Source organism: Capsaspora owczarzaki (genome assembly GCF_000151315.2).
Source record: "Capsaspora owczarzaki ATCC 30864 unplaced genomic scaffold supercont2.15, whole genome shotgun sequence".
Taxonomy (NCBI): Eukaryota; class Filasterea; order Ministeriida; family Capsasporidae; genus Capsaspora; species Capsaspora owczarzaki.
The window spans coordinates 246,991-270,068 of NW_011887306.1; the positions used below are offsets into that span (position 1 = coordinate 246,991).

Sequence of the window (23,078 nt, forward strand, 5' to 3'; positions counted from 1 at the left end):
AACAACAAAGGGAAAAAAAAAAAAAATCAAAGACGTGATTTCGACCGTAATCTCGGATGGCTGTTAACGCCGCTGAACGGTCGCAAGATACTTTTCGCAGAGCTCAAACACAATCTTCTGACCAAGCTTGGAGGCGACTTGGGCAATGCGCTCAATCTGGTCGTGCATCCCGGCCTTGACAGCAATGAGATAGCCAGCCTTCAGCTTGCCACAGGCAATGCATGCGCTGATCTTGTTGGTGTCGCTGTTGAGACGCTGCATGTACTTTTCAGAGAGCTTGACATCCTGCGCGTCGCGCGCAAACACCTCGATGCAGGCGAGCACAATTTCGTCGACGGCTTCGTCCGGAACGGTGCCCTTGACGTTCTTGAGCAGCTCGTTGATCTGGCGCGTGTCCTTTTGCTGGGCCATTTCCGCGGCCGCATCCTTGTAGACGGAGGCCAGTGAGAATCGAAACTCTTGGCACACCTTGAACGCGAGATCAAAGCCATTGTCCACCAGCAACAGCTCGACAGCGAGCTGCGTCTTCATCTTGTCGCTGCTGAGAAGCGACAAGGACGACAGTTGATTCACCTGCAGTTCGCTGATTCGCCCAGCGCGGAACTCGCCCAAGATGAACGAGCTCACCTCCATTTGCAACGTGACAGCGCGCAGGTACTTTGAGATTTCGCCCGTCGACATGCCTTGCTGAGACTGAGCTGCTGCTGCTTTGGTTGTTGCAGTACCCATTTGAGACGATGGCGACGACGACGACGCTTCTGCATCGACGCCAGGCTTGAGCTGGGCTTCCCGGTGCGCAAGCTCAAACAGGCCCTTGGCTCGCTGCAAGTGCTCGATACGCTCGGACAGCTGGATGCCGCTCTGCATAAAGAACTTGATGCAGGTCAAAGCGGCGCGGAGCAAATCGCTCATGAACAATTGCATTTCGAGCAGAACGTGCAGGCGGGCGGCCTTGTTCAGGTAGCGGCAAACCGCGAGCAAGTAGGGCGTCCAGCGCGGGTGCGCAGGCAGACCGGGTTCCTCAAAGAGGGTTCCAAGAGCGGACGCCAACGTTGCCGTGTTCACAACGCTGCTGCTGCTGCTGCTGCTGGTAGCCGGTGCTGCGGGCGCTGGGGCCAAGCCCAGGCTGGCGCGCGGCGGATGGCGCATGGCATCCTTGAGATGGCCAAGCCAGCCCTTTTCCAGACACGTCTTGAAGACCGAGTCGACAAAGGTGTCTGGCTCGAGCGAATACAGCAACACGTGCTCGCAGCACTTGTCCACAAAGCCGTGTCGACAGTAGAACGCCAACAGCGACAAATGCGAGCCGTAATGGCGCAGGTAGTAGACACACTCCTCAAAGCGCTCGGGATCCAAGCAGCTCATGGGGCTCACCCGCGCGCGAGCCAGGCCGAGCTCGGCAAAGGACGACTCGGGCGCCGTGCGGCCTCGGGCTGTGCTCAACAGTGCGAGCAGCGACTTGAGGTCTGTCAAACGCACCGGGGCGTGGGTTTCAATGGTGTCAATGATGCGACCCAGCAACAGCGAGTCGCCAGCAGTCGCCACACCACTGGCGTTGGCCGCAGCCAGCGCCTGTGCCGACGACCCAAGCACGCCCATGCTCGGCATTTGTCCTGGCATCGCCGAAGAAGAGGACGCCGGCACGGCGCCACCCATGGCCGCCAACGCGCCGCTGCTTGCGTGAGGAGACATGACAGGCGAAGTTGTTGCTGGGGAAGACGACAGGGTCGTTTGGCCGCTTCCTGCCGAGGCACCTCCTCCTCCAGTGGACGCGGACACGGACGTGGACGTGGACGGCTGCACAATCACGCCCGTGACAGCCATGCAGTGTCGGAACTTGTCGCGTGCATCTTCAAACTGGCCGAGACGCAGCTTTGCCATGCCCCATGCAGCCCAAACGGGAGCGGTTTCCAGCCGACATTTGGTTGCCACTTCCATGGCCAAGCCCAGGCGATCGTCGCCAATCAAGCGATCGCGCAACCTTCGCGCCTTGTCAGGGTCGTTCAAGTCGGCAATCGAGAGGCGATAGTTGCAGCGGGAGCAAATCAAAATGCGCAACAAATCCACCCGGCCAAGATACGTGTCACAAAGCTCGATGCCGTGGTGGGTGGCGTTCTCGAGGAATTTGAACTTTGCATTAAAGGCGAGAACTTGAATGATGCTAATGATCAAAAAGTGGTCCACTGTGGACGGGTCGCTCAACAGCTGCTCCGACAAGTGGTCACACAGCCGCAGCGATGTCTCACCCGCATTTCGCCCGTCAGGGAAGAGATCCAGAATGGCCATGCACAACGTTGTGCTCGCAGCCTGCAGGTAGTGGAACCGTGCACGCACCGCGTCGTTGCTGGCCTCTACGGGGCTGAGACGCCAGCGCGTTTCGGCACCAAAGGCAGTGCCCAAAAACGCCAAATGTTGCGCTTGACGCGCGTTGATGCCCACTGTCGCGTACGAAGTCGCGCCAACCGTTCGTCCAGCGTTGCGTTGTGCGGGATTCTGCGACTGCTGTTGCTGTTGCTGCTGTTGCTGCTGCTGTTGGCGTTGCATGAATTGCTCAAGACTGCGACCGTCGAGCAAGTCATTGTCCCGCGACTTTTGCGAGCTCTCGGCCATGTTCTGCTCGAGAATTGCCATCAAGTCCGAGGACGAGTCCGACCGCTCCATACCGGTCGAGCCGCGCTGGGCGGCTCCCATTGCCGAGTCGGCCGCAGCGCGCTGGGGCTGAGACTTTGACGCGCGCGACACTGCAACGGGCACAGTCGGGCCCGTCACATCAAAAATGCCACTCTCGGCCAGAGGATCGTAGGCCAGACCGTCGATTTGCATCGAGGAGCCTGGGCCTGGGCCAAACGGATTGGCGCGATCGACCGCAGAGGGTGTGGACAATGCGCCAAAGGCGCTCGAGCCTGGCGCGATGGATGGTCGCGCGCTTGTGCTTCCGCCGCTTTGAGTTGCAGAGCGGGAGGAGGACTGGCTCTGTGGCAAGACACCGCCTTCCTCCATCACCTTGGCATACCCGGTCGTGCCCGGCATGAAGGCGACGCCGGCAATGGCAGGATCCTTCACAATGGCCTCGTGACAAGCCTGGCAAGCGCGCACGGGCTTGTCAAAGTCGGTGAGCAGCACGGTGTGGTTGGAGCAACCGCTGCAGACGACACGGCCACAAATGCGGCAGTGATGGCGGCGATTGAACATTGAAAAGTCCTTCTCGCAGACCATGCAGACTTTGACATCATTGTCAGGCACCCAGTTGACCGTGTCGGAGCCTGTCAACTGGCGATTGACGGTGGAGAGCGACACGCGTGTATCGGTGCCAATGACGGGCACGGGCTCGTAGCCAGAGAACGCTGGTTGGCGGCGTGGCGTGTCGCTTCCGAGTGCTGCACGCCCAAAGCCGCTGCCGGATTGAGCATTTTTGCGCGGTGTCGGCGGAGCAGAGGAAGGTGGGGACAGGTCGTCATAGTACGCGCTACCGGCAGTCGACGGCGATTGCCGCATGGACTGCATAATGAGCCGTTGGTCCTCGACGGTGGCAAAGGCAAGCGCCTTTTCGGCATAGACAGTCACCAAGCCCTTGTGGAAGATTTTCGGGAAACGCCGAATCACAAGGGCGGCCAGATCCACACGGACATTCATGAGCAGCTGCTCGAGAATGAGCTCGGGGTACGGCACGAGCTGCTCGTAATCGGGACGCAGCTCTGCCGGGAGACAGAGCAAAACGCGAATGGTGAGCTCTTGGTTGGCGAGCGCTGCCGCGTCCTCGGGACCCAGGATGGACGAGAGGTTGTGGTTGACAAACTGGACCACAAACAGCTTGCTCCCAAAGGTGTTGACGCGATCGAGCAAAAAGTGGCAAACCTTGAGCGCAACGGGACGCTCCATCGTTTCCAACTGCTGGTAGGCCCGAATGGTGTCGCCTTGATTGACGAGGTCGAGAACAAAGCTCTTGTCCACCTCCTGCTTGAGGTCAACATTGCCGCACAGCGTCGCCCACTGGGATGCCAGGTCAAACCGACGTGCCTCAATCAGCACCGCCGCCACTGGGTGAGGATCTTGCGTGCGCATGGCCGCCACCGTGTGCCAATCGCCCCACCGCCGGTCGATGGCGATAATTTGCTTGTACAAGAGCAGCTGCTCGAGCATCTCCGAGACCTGATTGTAGAGCGGGTTGTCTTCCTGCATGTGACACTTGCACATTCCCAAAAGATCAATGCAAACGTCGGCAGGCCAGTTGAGGGCCTGGCGGAACAGGAAGCTGGCTGCGACGGACTTGTCGCGAAGCCGAACAATGTACTTCCAGGCGTCCACGCGGTCTCGCGCTGCATCAGCCATGGCGCACAGCAAAAAGTCCGGAGCGCCAGAGGACAAACCATCGTCAGCAAAGTTGAGGGCGCGCGAAAACTGCCCTTCGTGAATCAGCCGATCAATGATGCGCGAGTACATTTCTTCGTGCACGGCAGAAGGCGACTCGAGCATGTACAGGTAGTGCGAGGTGAATTCTTCTTCCGGTCGCCCGACAAAGTACTCGAGCAGCGGACCAAAGCGCATCATGATGAATTGGTGCAGCGCTGGGAAGGTCTGGGTCTGCATCATGATGTGGTCGGTGAAGGGCCGGGATTCGTCAAACGCCTTGTTTGCGGGGTTGACAAGGGCGGCAAGCGCCGCGACAATCGGAGACTTGATCTCGAGGAACACCTGAATCTCGGCGAGAGGCTGTACTTTGGTTTTCAGCCTTAAAGTCGTGCACTGCGCCAAGTGCCGACCCTCCAGAGAAGACTGCAAGGAGGGGCAATCGAAACCGTTTTGCGCGGGTTGCTGCTGCTGCTGTTAGAAGGCGTGGAGGTTGAGGAGCCAACGGACGAGGACGAAAGCGTGGAGGGCGTCCGCGTGAGCTGGGGCGTCGGGGGACCGCCCGCCAATGCTGCTTGCTGGTTGGACGTTGTCGATGCTGCGCGCTTCTTGTCGAACGAGTAGCCAAAGCTCCAGTCAAACTCGGCAAAGCTGACGGCAATGTCAGTCGTATCAAACGTCTTTGAGGAAGACAAGAGCACGGTGAGCAGCTGCTTCTTTTTGGCCGAAAGGTACGGCACAATGTACTGCAGCAGAGCGATGGCAGGCCGGTCTCCGACAACATCCGTCTTGTACCACTCGAGCAGCTTTGGCAGAGTAACCGCACGCTTGTCCACATCCACATGCACGTGCTGGTCGAGAAAATCGGTGCGGTTGGTGGCAATGTCTTGCTCGAGGGTTTCTGGCGAGAGGATGCGGACGCGCGGGCAATCTTGCGAGCCGCTGTTGAGCAAAAAGAGCAGGTTTGGCTCGGGTCGCTCCAACGCCAGCTTGGCGCGGGGATCTCCTTCGCCAAAGCGTTGAACAAAGTTATCGAATGCCGCACCTGATCGGAGGAGTTTTGCAAGATGAAGAGCAACAAAAACCAGCGTGAGCAATCAACCAACAGAGAAAAAAAAAAGCCGACAAAAATACCACGTCTAACATACCAAACATTTCCGGAGTCGACATGGCGGCGCGCAAAATGAGGTGCTCCAAGTCAAAGACGCTGATAATGCCGAGATCACCGACAATGTACTTGATGCTTTTGAAAAAGGTGATTCGGTCGAGAATGCTGCTGGGAGTCTCCATCGCAATGCAGGCATGCATGAACATGAGGTTGTGCAGGTTGACAAACAGGCACAGTCGCTCCTCGTGGGAAACGAGCCCAGAGAGGGTGACGCCTTGCAGACCGGCGGTCGCGCGCGTCAGACTCTCAAATTCGCGGGAAGCCGCCAACGTGAGCTTGACGTCTTGATCAATGGTACCAGCCGAGCCGGCATGGGTACGATAGAGCGACACCATGTTTTCAAGAAGCGAGCGCACCAACTGGAGCGAGGCCGCGGCGGCGGCAACGGCAACAGATGCAGGCACAGGCAGCCCGTAACCAGTCTGCTCGTCGGAAGGCGTGGCTGGTGCGCCCTTCACGACGTTCAGCGGACCAACAAACGAGCACGCCGAGCGCGAGGCTTGGTTGCTGATGGTCTTTGTGCGAGTGCGTGTTCGGCGACGAATGCGCGGGCAGCAGCTGCGCACGATAATCACAACAATATCAAGGTGGAATCGCTCCGCAGCCCGTTCGGCAGTAAAGAAGAGCGCGCGATCAAACACGAGCTTTTCAATGGTGTGGGTGGGCCCTTCGCGCAACACATCAAACCAATTGACAATTCGGGACTCGGGATACTGGCTGAGGGTTTCGTTGCCGTTCAGCAAGGATACTAGCGTTTCAATGTAAGTGAAGAATCGGCCCAAGTAGTCGACAGGAGCCGAGTACATTGGAGTAGATGAAGCGGCGTCCAGACCGACAAGCGAGAGGTTGCTGTTGCTCGCGCCCAGTGACACGGGCGAGGCGGCAAACACTTTGGCCAGATGGCGCATGCCCTTTTTGATGGCGGACGCAATTCTTGGCGCGTGTCGCTGTCGGTCATTCCACTCGACTGAGGAAATCTGCTGCTGTTGCGGCTGCTGCTGTTGCTGCTGTGCTACTAGTTGCTGCTGCTGCTGCTGCTGCTGCTGCTGCTGGACTGGTTGTGACTCGCCGCTCGGCGTTGGCCCTTCATCGCCGTCAGACCGAGTGAGGTCGTCAAACTTGGTGGTCGCAGGTGTGAGATCGTCACCGTTTTCAATCCGCGTCAGGAGGTCGGCAAAGGTGGTAAGCGCGGTTTGCTGTTGCTCCAAGCGGGCAATCTCGAGTCGACAGCGCTCAATGTCTGCGTGCCGCAACACGCCAGTTTCGAGAAGACGCTTTCGCAGATTGTCCCCGGGATAGAGCTCGAGCAAGTCGAGACACTTGTCCATCAGCCGAGTCAAGGATTGGATGGGCGCCTCAATCGAGGCACTGGCCGTTGGATCGGCATTGGGAGACGGGGTCAAACCGAGCACCGACATGACGGCTGGGCTCGCCGCAGGCGATTCGCCCTTTGGTTGGCGAGTGGAATGTTGTGGGCCGCCGAGCAAAGACGCTCGCGCGCGCATAATCAACTGGCGGGACAGCTCGGGCGACGACGCGTACAAGGCCATGTCAAAGAAGAGGCGAGTACGTGCCTCGGTGCTGGGGACGGACACGGCAAGGGACTCGAGTGTCTCGAGCGACTTGTGGATTGGCTTTTTCTCCATTCCGGCCACGGCAGCATCCAGACGCTCGGCAAAGGCCGCGTCGTCAATGATCGAACCCTGCACCTTGAAGAGCTGGATGACTTGCTTGACCCGATCGTAGTCACTCGCGCGCAAACACATGTGAACCAACGTATCGGGGGAGGCAAGCATGTAGCGAATAATGTTGGACGACACAGAGTCGACGTTGTCGAGCGAGCGAAGCTTCTCTGGACCGCTGGTCAGGCCTCCGACGAGCTGCAGGCGCCACTGCGCTTCGTTCACGCACTGCCCCAGATGAGCAATCCGCTGCTGAAGAGCAACGCGAGCCTCGGGCGCAGCAGGCAGGCCCAGAGACTCGGAAGCAGAGCTGGATGCGGTCTTGTCGGGCGCTGGCGAGGGACTGGGACTCTTTGCCAACTCGAAACGAGCCGCTTCAAGACCAATCATGACTTCCTTCATCATTGCGAGAAGATCGACGGCCAGGGCCTCAGAAACCACAAACGCAGCCGAATCGGGTGACTTGCCTGCGTCCATCGTCGCTTCTTTTGCTTCTTTTGCTTCTTTCGCTTCTTGTTCTTGTTCTTGTTCTGCTTCTTCTTCATCACCATCATCTGCTTCGGGACTGGCCGCGACCGAGTTCAAGCCGACCATGTCGTTGGAAAGGAAGAGGAGCGAGAAAATGTTTTCCAGCAACTCGGTGCGGAAGGCAACCGAAGTGAGCGCCACAAGGTGAGCTTGCGCCTGGCTCAGCAAGGTGCGAGCCGCCGTTGCGACAGCATCCGGAATGCTGGGGCTCGTGCAGTTGAGATGCAGGGAAATGCATTCAAACACTCGCTTGAGCGCGCAAAAGCCGCGCATGATGGACGTTTCGTCAAGCTCGGAGCCAGCAGCAGGAGGCGCGAGCTGGTGATTGAGCAACTCAAACACGCTTTCTTCATCCACCTCGTTCAAGTTCATGTGTTCCGCTACGACCGTGAGCGGTGAGCGCGAGCAGAGGTCGCGAACAACCGCACTTGAAAGCACAGCTGGAAATCGGCGCGCGGCAGGAGAGTCTGTAGCAGCAGCAGCAGCAGCAGCAGCAGCAGCAGTACCATCACTTGTGGCGGCACGAGAGGCGGGCAGCAACGCAGCAGCGTGCCGCTGGAGCCAATCCGCGAGCCGAGTTTGGTAGACGAGCTTGCTGCAGAGCCATTGAATGCCTTCGTCGGGACTGTTCGAGTGCGCGCTCCACAGCGCTGCAAGAAGCGCCTGTGCATCTTCGTGACTGCGGCATCGACTCCAGCCAAGCAACAAGAGAATGGGTCGCAGCGGTCGGAATTCGGCCAAGCTGGTGAGCGACTTTAGCGTCGACCAGTCGCTACGGTCGATGCAGTCGAGCGCCGATCGAGCAAAATGCTCGAGAAAATGGCTCTTGTGAGTGACGATGGTAAAGAACAGGCGCTTCCACGCTTCACTCGTCAGGCGCACGGCGTGTTCGCCCGAATCCTCGTCGCCGTCCTGCTCGTCAGTGTCGGGAGCGGCATTGAAGGGTGTGCCAATCAGCTTGGTGTAAGACAATCCCCATGCGCTTGGTTCACTCGAGGCTTGGTCGTAAGCGAGCGAGGCAGTCACCTGAAAGATTGCTGCGGGAGTCATGTCGGAGCTTTGCGGCACCACGATCGCGTGGGTTTCCGCGAGACGACGGCGTGCGCTGGCCTCGCACTCTGAAAAGAGTTTGACCAGGTAGGGTGTCTCGCGGCCAAGGAGCGACGCATAGGTGAGCTGGACGCTCAGGGCGCAAGAAGCGTCAAACCCGAACGCGCAGTCGGCCAGACGAGTGAGAAAGTTGCGCAAGGCGGTCGCCATCGCTTGAGACACGGGCTCGTGCACATCGAGCAGCGTTAGCACTGGATAGACGTCCTCCGCCCGACCGGCATTGAGTCGAGCCTCGATTGTCGGCAGCACAACGCGCATGTGAAAGGCTTCGGCGAATCCGCTTTGTCCGCGCAGCGAACTCTGGGCAGGACGCTGCTGATGCAACGACGGGGGCGCCCCTGCCACGGCAATGTAGCCAATCATCGCTGTGGTCATGAATGGATCCCGATCAAAAGCGGAAAGCAGCTGGTGAATGCAAGCGTCCGTGAATGTGGGAGTGGCCGGAGCCAATCCTCGCGCCAGTGCGTTATAAATTGCTCGGAGCTCCTGCGCGTCGATTTTTTTTCCAAGGGTGATGCAGCAAAGGAGGGGGGGGGTTTGGCTGTGAGCATGAGCAGGGGGTACAAACGCAATTTGAGAGTGTTTTACCTCGACGATGGCAGTGACGGCGCGTGGATCGGCGCGAGCACCTGCTCCCGACGCATCAGCAATCACGTTATACTACTACCACTACCACTACTGCTGCCATTACCAGCAGGTGCGAACAGCGAGTGAACGAGAATGTTAAACTCGAGCTCGTGCTTGAATGCAGCTGCAATTGGCGTTGCGTCGATCTGTGTTGTTGTTCGAGGGGGGCGCGCAAAGCCCCAAAACCCGATTCAAGTTCATGATGCACACACACACGTATATATACATGCATTGAGAGTGAGTCGATGAGGTCGGACCAGGACGCCGTCCATTGTCCATTGTCACAAGACAGAATCACACAAACCTCGTCCTGCTGCTGCTGCTGCTGCTGCTGGTTGTGATGATGATCATGGTCCGAGCCAGTCGCAGCCACAGTGCTTGGGACGAACAGATCAATGTACTCTTGCGCGCAGAGCCACGACAGGTGGAACGGCGATTGCACAGACGCAGTCCAGTGACTATTGGGGGAAGAAAGGAAAGGAAAGGGGAAAAGGGCGGGAAACATGGAAGAAAAATCAGTAACAAGATAAAATCGAGTTTTAAAAAAATCACATACTAAAAAAAAAACGAAACCAAAAATTACTACGTTTTAGTTCTTACCCTTCGGCGGAGGCAGAGATTGGCACCGTAATGAGCCGGTGTAAGACTTGCTTTAGCGGGATAGGCTGGCTCACTGGGTCGTGTGTGTCTTTGGGCTCTTTTGGCTCGGCGGCGACAATCGGCTGCTGTAGTGCAGCGAGGCGCCGCAATGCCGCGCGTGCAAGCTCCCACTGGCCCAGCAGAAGGTTGTTGCTGAAGGAGCGGAAGAGCGAGTGCGTGTAGGCGCCGCCATCGTCCTTGGCTGAGAGGAAGGGATAGTGGCGCTTCCCTCCTCCTCCGCCGTCGTCCTCTCGCGCGAGTGTTGGCGGCATTCGTCAAAGAAGAATAAAAGAATAAAATAAAAAAAATAAAAAAAAAAAGGAGAACTAGACTGGATGGATGGGATGGGATGGAGACAGGTTACCGTTTGAAGGCGGAAGGAAACTAAGATCGTTTGACAGGTTTCTGAGAAACTCATAGGCGGGGGTGTTATTATTATTTTAATAGGTTGCTTTCCTTCATTCTTTTTTATTATTATTCTGTTTTTGTTCTCAGATGTCGAGCAGTGCAGCGTCTGGAAGTAGCAGCAAAGGGCAAAGCGCACCAGCCAAACCGTACTTGGCGACCTGGGACGAATTTGCAGCTGCGACCGAGCGTCTGTACCACGACAACCCAACCAAAGTGAGAATTTAACTAAAAAACAAATTGAATTGAGAAGACACGATCTGAGAAGGGTTGGGAAGGGCTGATGTATGGAGGCTGATTGTATGGAGATGGAGTCCTTGCTTACCGCCCCTCACCCCACCCCACCCTCACGCTGCCTGTCCCCGAATTGCGTTAGACGCGCCTGACTGTCAAGTACCAGCACGCTGAAGGACTGATTGTGCTCAAGGCGACCGACGACAAGACAGTAAGAGAGAGAAAAGCCCTTCTCCTGTGCTTTTTGGCATTATGGAGGCAACAATGACCAAGCTCACTCACGACAGACCCGGAACGGAAGGCGGAGGGGGCTGGATGAGACTGGGCCCTGACTGTGCTTGGCCTTGAGGGAAGGCAATGGGGAAGCGAGTGAGAGCAGAGGCGTATCAGGCTGAGGGCCTCCTCGTGGTTTGGAGGACGACGGCGTTTTGGCTTGTCCGGATGGAATCGAATAGCGTCGTGTAGGAGACAGAGTCCCAAGGAGGAGGAGGAGGAGAGATTGGGATGATGGGTGCGGCTGGACCGTCGCTTGGAGGCGGACGAAAGCGAGGAGAGGCAAAAAACGCAATGCACTCTCACTGCAATCTCGTCAATGTTTGACTCTTGCTGATGTTGATTCGTGTTGAACATGTATGTTGAGGGTTACGGACGCTGTGTTAATCTGTTTTGAAAGTGGAGGCGAAGGGAGGGGTTTTGATTACGGCTGAACGAGCCGGCTTTTCGAGCCTTGAAGCTCGACGCAACGTTGCTTTGCGTATCCTCCCTCCGTTCAGTCTCGTTGTTGACAACACTCAGCTTGCTCACGACGATTCTGTCGCATTTGTGTGCATGTCCATCTCGCTGCTGCAGATTTACAAGTTCCGAACAGACCAGCTGCAAGACGTGAAACGACTTGAAAAACTCACCGCATTGCTCATGCGACACATGACATCGCGAGGCACCACTGCATCGCACTTGGCATGACTTGTGTGAATGGAGCTCGGGTGCACTGTAATTTTCTTGTTGATGGATTTTGAATACATTTCTCAAGACTGTTTTGCTGTGGCGGTCTTTTGCTGCCGCCAGTTCTGGTCTTGGAGGGCTCGTCGAGTTGACAGGACTATGATGCATGTCTACCCCTTGCAGTTGAGAGGTGGGGTTGGGGTTGATTGCTTGTGGTGGCAACTACGTCTTTTGGTGGAACGCTCCGAAGTTGTACTGTAACTCGGATCAAAATCACCCCCTCTTCGAGGAGTCCACCCGATCGCATGTGCCCGGATAGTTTCCAAGTGGTGTTGAGACACCTTCTTCCCCTACTATGAACAAGCGTGCATGTACTGTATCAGTATCTCGATTACTCCATTTGGTTAGTCTTTCGTTCTCTTTTCTCTCCGCCCTTTTTTTCCTCTCTGCTTCTTTCTCGCCTCTTCACCTTTCTCCTCCTTGTCTTTTTGTTTGAGGTGTTTCGCAGTCTGTTACTTCTCTGATGTCGAGCTCAAGATGTCATGCTGCCTTCTCTACGGTCAAACTGACGTCAGAAAGAACGTTTGTTTTTGTTTTTGTCTTCGCCAGGACATGCACCTCTCGCTGCCTCCGTCCTCGAACTCCACCAGTTCGGTGAACTCAGCTTCACCGCTTGCAACGCTCTCTGATGCCACGACTTCAGCCCCCTCTGACGGGTGCGGTGAGCATTGCGCGCAAGAAAAACGAGTTCTTCGCGAAAAGCTGAGTGCTGCTCGCGCCGCGCTCACCGCCCAGACGCAGAAGCTGGTGGCAGCTCGTGCCGAGTCTTCCGCAAAGGCTAGTACTATCAAGAAGCTCGAGACGCGTGTCTCCGAGCTGGAGACAGAGAACGTCAACTTGCAGCAGGACGTGGACAGCCTCAAGCGTCAAGTCAAGAAGCTCAAGTCCCAACTTGACACGCGGACTACGGAGGCGGAAGAGCTGGAAACGCAAGTCGAGTCACTCTCAAACCAAGTGCTTGAACTCTCGCAAGAATTAAAATCTGTCCAGGACGAGCTCGCCACGTCCCGGAAGCAGGCGAAGGGCGATGAAGGCCGCGCACGCGCTGATTATCACAAACTTCTGTTGAGGTCTGTCGTGTACACACTTCGCACACGTGTTGCGGCATACGTTTTCGAGCTGCCGATCAGCACCGTCCGCGAGCAGCAGAATGTGGCCGCCAAGTACCCCACTATCGATATCGTTCGTGCCAAACTTGACAAACTCAAGTCTGCTCGGCTCGAGGAACGGTGGACAGCACTCGTCCAGCTTGGCTTGACAGAGTCCGCCATCAACATGATGGCAGAGATGGTTGCGGACGGTCTCGAGCTTGCAAATCCGCGCTCGCTGGAGAAAGATGGCGACCCTGTCAAGCTGGGTGAAGTTGGTGAGCTGAAGAAAATTGCCGCCAAACGCTGGAGTTCTCGCAAACACGATTCAGCGGCGGAGAATGTGGTGGAGGTCCTCCACCAGGTCTCGAATGCACTGAACTCGAACACGTTGTTGTAGTTGATGATTCCAATAAATCTGTTACGACCTTACCCGGAACATAACCCGTATCACTACTAAAGTATGCTAGAATAGAATGCGGAAGTATCGTGTACTAAGAATATAGTGAAGAATGAGGGGAAGCCTAACTAGGCTGAGCCTAGTTCGTAACAAAATCCATGCCTCGCGCCTTTTTCCCAAAGTGAAGTGTTACTATTCCAAGGTTTCAGCTTTGGTCGATAGAGTTTCTGATGACAAGATCAAAAGTTCTGAAACTGTTCAAAAAGTTCCCAAATTTCAAATTTTTTGCGCGTTTTCAGCACTGAACTCCTTGAATGACACAAACATGAACGCCATCCCATAATCCCACCCGCGCCAACCAATGAATATAAAAGCGCCCGCCTGCCTCGGTGGCACTGAAAGGCTGAAAGGCTGAAAGGCAGTATGGGGGCAACTAGCGTAGCGCATGTGCCCCCCCCCCCAGGTTTGACCCAGCGGCACCAGCTCTATCTTTCTCTGCCTTCCCACGCACTCTCAACTCTAATTCTCTAACTTTTTCCCACCCTTCTTCCAACCTTGATCACCCGATTTTGACTCACTCTTCATTGCTTTTTTTTTTTTTTTTTTTTCCAAACCGTACAAAATGGCGCGACTTCGAGTGCCTGATTCCGATTCGTCGACGCGCAGTGGCCGCTCTGCGACGCCCGCCAATGCAACCGCAGCCAGCGACGCTGCTTCCGGTACCCCTGCGACGCCCAGCAAGCGCGGTGCTGCGTCCAAGTCGCCTGCCCGTCGCAGCCGATCTCCGTCGCGCTCGCGCTCGCGGTCTCCTTCGCGCTCTCGATCCCGCTCGCCCTCCCGCAAGTCCACCAAGACGGTCGCCGCTGCCACCACGACTGCTGCTGCTGCTGCTTCTCCTGCAAAGAGCTCACGGAGCACCCGTGCCAAGCAGCTCGTCGACAAGAACGGCGAGGCCATCACCACCACCTACGAGTGGGGTGGTCCGATCGGCGCCGGATTCCTCATCCCATGTCAGTACGATCAGGTCGTTCGTTCTCCCGCAATTTCGAGAGATGCGTTCAGCTAAGGAAGAACGCATTGGCCTTCATTGTGTCCTGTTGATTGGATGGGAAGACGACGACGATGGGGTGGCTGAGTTTGAACAAACAGCGTTACTGATCTTTGACAAATTTGAATTTGGCGCGGTTTTTTTTTTTTTTCCTGGTTCCGTTTGAACGTCTTCACTCAATGGATTTTGCTGCGATTTCTGGTTTGAATGACAGTCGTCCCGTTCGTGGCGGCAGCGTTGCCGGTGCTTTGCAGCCAAGATTACTGCCTCGAGTGGAAGACAATCCTCACGCCTGCTGTCCTGTGGGCGCAACTCTGCGAGCAATTTGGCAAACAAGAGCTGTCCGATTGGGTCTCGCTCAAGGCGTTTGCAGTGTACGTCGCCTGGTTCCTCTTCCAGGTGGCCCTGTACCTGTACATTCCCACACGCAAGGCTTTGGGTGTTCCGCTCAAGGATGGCAAGCGTCTGGAGTATCCCTTGAATGGTACGTTCGAAAACGAACTTGCGGCCGAATTAGTGAATGATCAACCAACCTGGTGCATGTCACCACTTGGGCTCCTACTCTCCTGTAGGTCTGGCCGCTCTTGTGGTGAGCGTTGTGGTCGCTCTGAGCCTGCAAGTCAACTTCCCCGTCCTCGAATTCCTGTACGAGAACTTTAAGCAGCTGCTGGCTGCCTCCGTCATTTTCTCGACGCTTCTCTCCATCTACCTGTTCGTGTCGGCTGAGATCAAGGGCACTGGCTTTGCGCTGGGCGGCAACTCGAAAAACCCCATCTACGACTTTTGGATTGGCCGCGAGCTCAACCCTCGCATCGGTTCGCTCGACCTCAAGTACTTTTGCGAGCTCCGTCCTGGCCTCAGCCTGTGGATGCTGCTGAACATTGCCTTTGTGTACCACCAACACTCCCTCCAGGGTGGATTCACGGCCCAATCCGTCACGCTGATTCTTGTCTCGCTGTTCCATGCCTACTACATTATCGATGCCCTTCTCAACGAGGTGAGTTGCGTTGGAATGTTTCCTGTCTGTCCTTGTTTTTGCTCACCTGATTTTCGCACGCTCTGTACCATCTCTCTGTTGTAGGAATCCATTCTCACGACCATGGACATTACCTCCGACGGCTTTGGTTTCATGCTTGCCTTCGGCGATCTGGTGTGGGTTCCCTTCACCTTTGTCAGCTCGTCGCGCTACCTGGCCTTGTATCCCAACACGCTGCATCCGATTCACATTGCCATTGTCCTGGCCTTCAAGTTCACTGGCCTCTACCTCTTCCGCGGTGCAAACTCGCAGAAGGACACCTTCCGCCGCGACCCGACCCATCCCAGCGTGTCCCGTACGTTTTCGAATGACACAGATAGAGATTTGTTTGAACGATATGCGAGAAAGCAATGCCCAGCCGAACGAGGTTTGTTTTGCTATCTAAACTCATTTTTTTTATTTCAACTCTGTTGCCCGTCTTTCCCCGGACACGTGTAGACTTGAAGACCCTCACCACCAGCACTGGCCGTAAGCTTCTCATCTCGGGCTTCTGGGGCATGGCGCGCCACATCAATTACTTTGGCGATTGGCTGATGGCCGCCGCGTGGTGCCTCCCTGCCGGATTTGTCCACGTCGTGCCGTACTTTTACCTCATGTACTTTATCCCCTTGCTGCTTCACCGCGAGCGCCGCGACGACGAGCACTGCCTGCACAAGTATGGCAAGGACTGGATCAAGTACCGCGACATTGTCAAGTCGCGCATCATCCCTGGCGTGTACTAGTTGCACAAGCAAGGTGTTGTGCGAATAAACATCGATTTTGGGTTGAGTTGATTCGTGTCTGTGTCTGGAGTATCAAGTCAAAGTGGAGTGCAGGGGAAGAAACAAAAAAAAAAAAGGAACGGAGCAAACAACGCTCGATTTAGTGTTTCTCGTTCCACCCCTAAGAACTATATCAACGCTGCTCAGATCGGAGCATGCCCGAGCTGTTTTCTTCCTTCTGCAAGCAGCACGCATGCCACGGCTTTTGTGGGTGGCAGAGTCGGTGTGCAAAAAAAAATGTCGAGGTTTTTGCTCCGTGGTGTACAGCTTTCGGATGTTGAGATGGCTGTGAACGATGCTCGCTTCGACTATCTATTGTGATTGGTGCGGAAGCTCAGTATGCGATGGAAGGCGCGGGGAGCGGAGGGGGGGAGGAGAAATCGCGATCATTGAAGGAATTGTGAGTGCAAATCTTGGACACCCCCACCTCGTTGCTCAGCATCGGCCATTGTCCGGTCAGTTTGACGTGTGTATGAATCTATTGTCGTTTTCTTTTCGCAATAACAAAGCGAAACACCTCAAATCATCCATCTAAACGCGACCGTCATACAATCTTCGTATGAGCATCTCAACCCAGACACGAACGGGCCCACCACCGGGCAAACAAAAGTGCACACAATCGTTTCCACCACGGTGCGCGTCGACACGCTCGACCGTGCAAGGAACGACGTCCAGGATTTCTAGCCGAGGGTCGCGAGCAACCTCTTCGCTGACGATTCGGTTTTGAAGCAACTGGTCCTCCCCAAGGTTGAAGTCTGAGTAAGTGGCGCCCCACTTTGGTTCACGGTCGTTGCACAAGCCACCGCTGTCGTAGTCGCCGCCCTGGAAGTGCCTTGGAGGAGTCAGGCGAAAGAAGGTGCGAGCTGCAGGATTTCGATCCTGGCGGGCAGACGCGGCGTCTCGAGCCACGCGAATGATGTGAGTGTACGCATCCACCCACGAGGAGTTCTCAAATTTGTAGTTGTTAGACATGAGGTGCAGACCTATGTTGATCACCATGTAGTCAGCAGCATCGGCCATGATGGTGAACGCTTGGGAGAGGCGATCCAAACTCAGCTGAGGGTACGGCTTTTCGCCCAACATGTCGACAATGTAGGGGACGTAGTTGGCGATGAGGGTGAAGTTGAGAGCGGGAAAGTAGCCGGTAAAGCGAGTGATTCGCTTCACTTTGACCAACTCAAAGCCGGCCGACTCCACCAGGTTCAGGAACACTGAGATTGTTTGCAGGGTGAGTGAGTCGCCATGGATGCCGACCGTCTTGTTGGTGAGCGCAACAGTCAACGCTGTCTTCCAGTCGACCCCAATTTCGGCAACCGTATCCGTGTCCCAGAACCAACGAGTCTCGTTCTCATACGGGCACCGCCATGAATCAGGGGGCTGATAGACGTCGAATGTCTTGTTCCAGTCGGCGGCGGCCTGTCTGGCGAGCACTCGTGGATGATCCGCAGGGAGCTGGTACCATCCTCGTGGAGATGCCGAAGAAGCTTGGGAAGTTGGCAGTGCAGGCTCTGCTGGCGACGGCGCCTGGGTTATCGATTGCGCTTGTGTTGCGATGGAGTTTTTGCTGCGGGCGCAGCCGATGGGAGGCTGGTGGCGGTCGGGCCTGTGGGAGGTAAGGGTGTGGGAGCTAACGGTGTCGGAGTTGACTCATCTGACTCGGAACGGCTTGGCTCTGCTGCCAGCGAATCTGTAGCCGACGCAATGCAAGAGGCGAAAGCTGCTCCTGTTGTACTCGGGTCTGACAAAACGACAGCAGCATGGTCCACTCCCTGAGGGAGTGCGATTGGCAAAAGAGAAATGCCCGCATCTGCTCCGTGATTTGCTTCCGGAGTGCCGGGCGGAATGGCCGAGTCTGACCACACCAAAGCCCATGTGATGATCAACACTATGCAGGCAAACACCGCCAGGACCTTGACCCTTGGCGCCTCCAGGGGCATGGGTTAGAAGAAGATGGGCAACAAAGAAAAAAAAGTGTTAAAAAATACAAAAATTAAAAAAAAAAAAGTGTTAAAAATACAAAAATTAAAAAAAAAAAGGCAATTTTAGACACTGGTTACCTTTTTATTTTGGACACCCGGTCATTTAACATGTCGCCGTTTGTTTTTCTAGGGATTTCAGTCATACTCGCCGCCACTTTCAGAATGCATGTAGTTATGAGAGTGGGGACATTATTTTTTTTTTTGGACCCCCTGTCATTTAACGTGTCGCCTTTTTTTGCTCAACTTGTGATCAATACCCTACACCTAACTTTCCCCCCTCTCCTCCGCGCTCATTTCGACCCTTCCCACCACCCCAGTGCCCTCCCCTTGTTCCAGTCAGCATAAATTGAGTTTTACTTTCACAAAACATCACCAGCGGGGACAGTCATTTTTTCATCCCTTGGGCGAGAATGGAGATGAGCGAAAGCGCGGGAAATTCGAGCGCGTCCTTTTCCGAGCCAGCCCCAGGCCCATCTTCAGATGTCCCAGGCCCGGCTGGTGATGCTCCCGGTCCAGTCGACCTAGCACCGAATCACCCCGCCACAATCACCGTGCCTCTGCGCATCCTAGGCATCGACTTCACTGTGCAAGTTGAACTTCCCGCCAATTTTCCAATCAGGCTCTGCGATCTCGTCCGCCCCATCATCGACCTGCCCGCGTTCGCGCACATTCCAGATGAGCTATAGCAAGGACAAAATCTCGACAGTCACTACGCCGTCAAGTTTCCAACTTCCGCGATATTCCCAGATCACCCACGCCACCAACGCAACTCTGAAACCGTCTTGTTCTCGTCTCTCGACGACGTCGCCGCTTTCACCGAACCCCTTCTGACTCATGTACGATTCAAGTGCTCCAGCAATAAGTGCCTTACGCATCACTCGCTGTTTAGCCGCAATGCACGCACCTGCGATCCTTGCAAGCTACGTGATCGCAAGCGAAACAAAGCGAAGGACCCGACTGAGGCCGCTGAAGAGTCGACTGAGCCTGTTCAAGACTCGCATCCGATGTCAAACTCAGAAAGCAATATGAACATCAGCGGACTGAGCCCCGGCGTCCCCCTTGAACCACCGTTTTTCCTGAAGACCGCCCAGGAGCGAGATCGGCTGCTTGAGGAGGAGCAATGTGGGTGCGACTTGCGCAACAGAAAGCAGAATGTCTCCTTCAAGCCAGACGCCAGCGGGACGTGGGTGTGTGTGGACAGGAACACTCCAAGAACTGTGAACCTTTCGACTGACGAGAGGCAAACACTGGGTGCTTCCCCTGATTCCCGCATCTACTACGCAAAATACGAGCAATGGAATTGCTTCAATCGACGTGTTGAGAGCAAAGTTAAGCTCCCGATTCCTTCAGACGCGCACGAGCGCTCGATTGACGCGGTTGCCCACCCTCGCCGCTATCACCAGGACGATGGTACATGCGAGCCTCGTCACCAGCTCGCTCTTGGAAATTGCCGCTACTCTCTCAAACAACACACCGTTCTCGAGGAGTATCGAGGTCCAAATGGCGCATATGCCTACCGGCAGATCGGGTTTCGGATCCAGCGGGCTGGCAAGCATGAGGACTTGTGTCTCAACGGCGAGTTGGGTCGTGAGCAACTCATGCATCCCGAGCTTCGCAACTGGTTTACCAAGCGCTCGGAAATCGGCCTTCCTCGGGATGTTATTATCACCGAGTTCAGAAAGCGAATGGGCAGCGACATTCCCAAACCCTCACCCCAGTTGAACGTCCTGAAAAGCTATCCGTCCGATGCGGCTATTGATGCATTTCTGTATACTATCGCCAAGGGCGGTCACCAGAGAGACGATCGCGCTGGTGATACCGATGATGATGACAACGACGAATACGAGCCTTCTTCTCAGGCACCCAGAAAGCGACGTGGACGACCGCCGCAAACTCGACCAAGTCAGCGAGCTCGACTTGCTGACAACCACGACGACCAGGGCATGGCCGACGAGCCCTCGTCACAATTGTCTCTGTTTGATTGAATTTCTGGCAGCCCTGTCGCTGCTCAGGGAAGAGGCTGCTGCTCAGCATCGATGCGTGAGACTGCCGACTGGAATAAAACTTTGCTACGCGTCGCGATTGTCGTTGCCATGAGATCGGTACGACCCACGCCGGTTACTCAGAGAGACGAATAAACACAGACTTGAAGGTGCAGGAAGGGACGAGCCGGTGGCGATGGGTGGGGGCTCAGGACGGCGAGTGAGGAGCTGCTGGGATGAAAAAATCACTGTCCCCGCTGGTGATGGTTTATGAAAGTAAAACTTAATTTATGCTGATTGGAACAAGGGGAGGGCACTGGGATGGTGGGAAGGGTCGAAAAGAGCGCGGAGGAGAGGGGGGGGGGAAAAAGAAATCGGTGTTACGAGCAAACCCTGGCACCTCAGGTCCCACAGCTGGTTATGGATGGGGTATGATGGGATTCTGTTATGATCAGAGATCCTTCCACGAAGATACGAGTAATGGGTTGATGATGAGAGTGATGATAGGGAAACAAGAGACTTCACTTATACAAAGCGACGAGTGAACACACTCCAAATACAGATACACATCAATCCATAACACTCCGCCTTTCTTTCCCCCCCTTTCGAGACATTCCCAAAGCACTAGCGCTTCTTGCGTTTGGCACTTTCCCGAGTAGGCTTGTTCGGGTTAGCCTTATGAAATGCCTCCGTCATTCGATGGTGTTCTCCAAACACCTCCCACGGCTCAACAGTCGGTTCCTCCACGCCTGTCCACTTGACCTTGTACCAGAGCGTTCCTTTGTCAATAAAAGAATCAACAATCTTTTCCGCTTGATAATACTTTTCGCCTTTCATGTGAATGGGACGAGGCTCGGACACTGGCCGGCCAGGTATGCCATCCGCCCCCACGGCCTTGACCCGTGAAACATGGAAGCGAGGATGATGCTTCATGAACTTTGGCAGGCGAAGCAGCACGGTGTGCTTGTCCGCCTCGAGCACTTCGAACGGACCAATGTACGTCGGGTTGAACTTCGTGGCCACCGTCTCGAGACGCAGCTGCCGCGTGTCCAGCCACACATTGTCGCCAACCTGGTACCCAGGGGCGGGAGTCCGATGCTTGTCCACTTTGGCCGAACTGAGCTCATTCGCTCGGGCCAACTCCTTCCTGGTGTCCTCAACAATCGTACGAATGAGCGCGATGTGCTCATCAACGTCCGACTCTCGTTCAGGAGGAGTAATTTTCCATGACGTCCGAGCTTCAAAGCCCTGGCTCGCCATGAACGGCGTCACCTTTGTGCTTGCGTTGACCGACGAGTTCATGGCAATCTCGGCCCAGGGTAGCAACTCCACCCAATCGTCATGACTGTGGTTCACGTAATTACGCAAAACCTGAGCCATCACTGCATGCTGTCGCTCAAGAGACCCGTTCGTGTTGGGGTGAAACGACGTTGACGCCCGCTGCCTAATGCCAAGCCCCTTGCAGATGCTGGTCATGTGCTCAGCTAGGAACCGTGAATCACGATCGTGCAGCAGCGTGTTGGGCAGCCCATGGTACGCAAACACGCGATCCATGAGCGCCCTCGTCACCATCGCGCTACTGCTATCCTTGGAAAACGGGATGAGATGCACCTGCTTTGAAAGCAAGCACTGAGCAGTGAGCACCGCGTCGTGCTTGTGCCCACGGTAATCCTTCGACGGCACCAGATCCGTGACCAAGTCAATAGCCACATCCTGCCACACACCAGCAGGCACTTCGATCGATGCGTTCAGGCCAGCTTGCTTGAGATGCGACGGCTTGTTCTGCTGGCAGAGAGTGCAACCAGCCACGTACTTTTCGATGTACTCCATCATGTTGTGCCAAACATGCGTTTGCTTGACACGCAAATTCGTGCGGTGCTTGCCACCATGACCCGCCCCCTTGGCATCGTGGCACTCGGCCACAACCAGTCGACGACAGTCACCTTCCGGGACGTAGATGCGCTTGCTCCCATCTCTCCAAAGGCCATCAGCCAGCGTGAGTCCGAGCAGCTTCTGCAACTTCTGGTCAGGGGGGCTGGTGCCAACTTGTGCGCGGATCTGATCCTCGATCGACACCTCCGCCGCCACCGCCTTCGCTGCGCTTTGACCTGCTCCAGCCGACGTGCTCGCCACTGTGGCTGCGGCCGCGACCGTGCTGTCCAGCTGACCCGGCGTGAACGCCTTGCGAGCGGCTTCGCCTCGCACACTGCCCTCAAAGTTTGGGTTGCGTGACAGGCAGTCTGCCAGAGGCTGCGACACACCAGCCGTGAACACAATCTTGAAATCGCACTGGCTGAGCTCCTCGATCCATCGCGCCATCCGGTAGTTCCTGACCTCCAAGTTCTGGTAGTTCACCAAGTTCTTGTGATCCGACTTGAAAATCACCTTGTGCCTGGATCCCGTCAGCAGATGTCTCCAACGACGCACTGCCCGCACAATCGCCAACAGCTCCTTATCCGTCGTGCTGTAGTTCCGCTCCGCGCTTGACAGACGCTTCGAGTAGTACCCCACCAGTTTGAGACCTTTCATGTCCGACGGATTGCCACCAGGCTTCATGTTGTAGAGCACCGCGCCCGTGCCAATGTCACTCGCATCAGCCTCGCACACAAATACTTCATCACGCCGCGGCAGCCGCAGCACCGGGGTGGACGTCACGACCTTCTTGATCCGTGAGAAAGCTTGCTGGCACTCCTCCGTCCAGACAAACTTGACGTCCTTCTTGAGCAACTGGTCCAGCGGCGCCCGCATGTCAGCAAATCCTTTGATCCAGCCGCTGATGTGCCCCACCGCGCCAATGAACGAGCGCACCTGCTTCCTCGTCTTGGGGACGGGGAAATCCAGCATGGCCTGCACAGCCGACTTCGTCGTCGAAATGCCTTGAGCGCTCAGCACAAAGCCAAGCAGAGGCACTGCCGTTGCAAAGAACTCGCACTTGCTCAGCTTGAGTGGCAGCTGGAACTCGCGCACCCTACGCAGCACCGCGCGGGTGTTCTCGATCAGTTCCTCCTTGTTCTTGCCACCCACGATGATGTCGTCCTGATA

The 23,078-nt window shown here is 55.8% G+C and overlaps 5 protein-coding genes across 5 annotated transcripts; 3 read left to right on the forward strand and 2 right to left on the reverse strand.

Moving 5' to 3' along the window:
• Positions 1 to 63: 63 nt before the first annotated feature.
• Positions 64 to 9,517, reverse strand: CAOG_07271 (hypothetical protein; the record flags this gene model as incomplete). The annotated part of the gene is made up of 4 exons (XM_004343080.2): positions 9,424 to 9,517; positions 5,496 to 9,321; positions 4,797 to 5,392; positions 64 to 4,710 (listed from the first exon to the last, which is right to left on the reverse strand). Exons 2-4 carry the CDS (start codon positions 9,208 to 9,210, stop codon positions 64 to 66), a joined length of 8,958 nt encoding a protein of 2,985 aa, XP_004343130.2. The 5' UTR covers positions 9,211 to 9,321; positions 9,424 to 9,517.
• A 1,079-nt stretch (positions 9,518 to 10,596) lies between these two features.
• Positions 10,597 to 13,259, forward strand: CAOG_07272 (hypothetical protein; the record flags this gene model as incomplete). Its single annotated transcript, XM_004343081.2, has 4 exons — positions 10,597 to 10,722; positions 10,883 to 10,951; positions 11,536 to 11,622; positions 12,292 to 13,259. 4 exons carry the CDS (start codon positions 10,597 to 10,599, stop codon positions 13,228 to 13,230), a joined length of 1,221 nt encoding a protein of 406 aa, XP_004343131.1. The 3' UTR covers positions 13,231 to 13,259.
• A 559-nt stretch (positions 13,260 to 13,818) lies between these two features.
• On the forward strand, positions 13,819 to 16,082 carry CAOG_07273 (sterol C-14 reductase). Its single transcript, XM_004343082.2, has 5 exons — positions 13,819 to 14,240; positions 14,493 to 14,762; positions 14,851 to 15,275; positions 15,360 to 15,609; positions 15,753 to 16,082. Exons 1-5 carry the CDS (start codon positions 13,853 to 13,855, stop codon positions 16,034 to 16,036), a joined length of 1,617 nt encoding a protein of 538 aa, XP_004343132.1. The 5' UTR covers positions 13,819 to 13,852; the 3' UTR covers positions 16,037 to 16,082.
• Positions 16,083 to 16,606: 524 nt separating this feature from the next.
• Positions 16,607 to 18,012, reverse strand: CAOG_07274 (hypothetical protein; the record flags this gene model as incomplete). The annotated part of the gene is made up of 2 exons (XM_004343083.1): positions 16,607 to 17,678; positions 17,732 to 18,012. The coding sequence occupies 2 exons, from the start codon at positions 18,010 to 18,012 to the stop codon at positions 16,607 to 16,609; spliced, it is 1,353 nt and encodes a 450-aa protein (XP_004343133.1).
• A 452-nt stretch (positions 18,013 to 18,464) lies between these two features.
• CAOG_07275 (hypothetical protein) lies at positions 18,465 to 20,039 on the forward strand (the record flags this gene model as incomplete). The annotated part of the gene is made up of 2 exons (XM_004343084.1): positions 18,465 to 18,638; positions 18,741 to 20,039. The coding sequence occupies 2 exons, from the start codon at positions 18,465 to 18,467 to the stop codon at positions 20,037 to 20,039; spliced, it is 1,473 nt and encodes a 490-aa protein (XP_004343134.1).
• Positions 20,040 to 23,078: the final 3,039 nt, after the last annotated feature.

Excerpts from the sequence above, each read along its gene's own strand:
- CAOG_07273 (XM_004343082.2), top strand. The coding sequence starts at position 13,853 with ATGGCGCGACTTCGAGTGCCTGATTCCGATTCGTCGACGCGCAGTGGC. Across the intron at positions 14,241-14,492 it reads CGCCGGATTCCTCATCCCAT|TCGTCCCGTTCGTGGCGGCA; the intron begins GTCAGTACGATC and ends TTTGAATGACAG. Across the intron at positions 14,763-14,850 it reads TCTGGAGTATCCCTTGAATG|GTCTGGCCGCTCTTGTGGTG; the intron begins GTACGTTCGAAA and ends ACTCTCCTGTAG.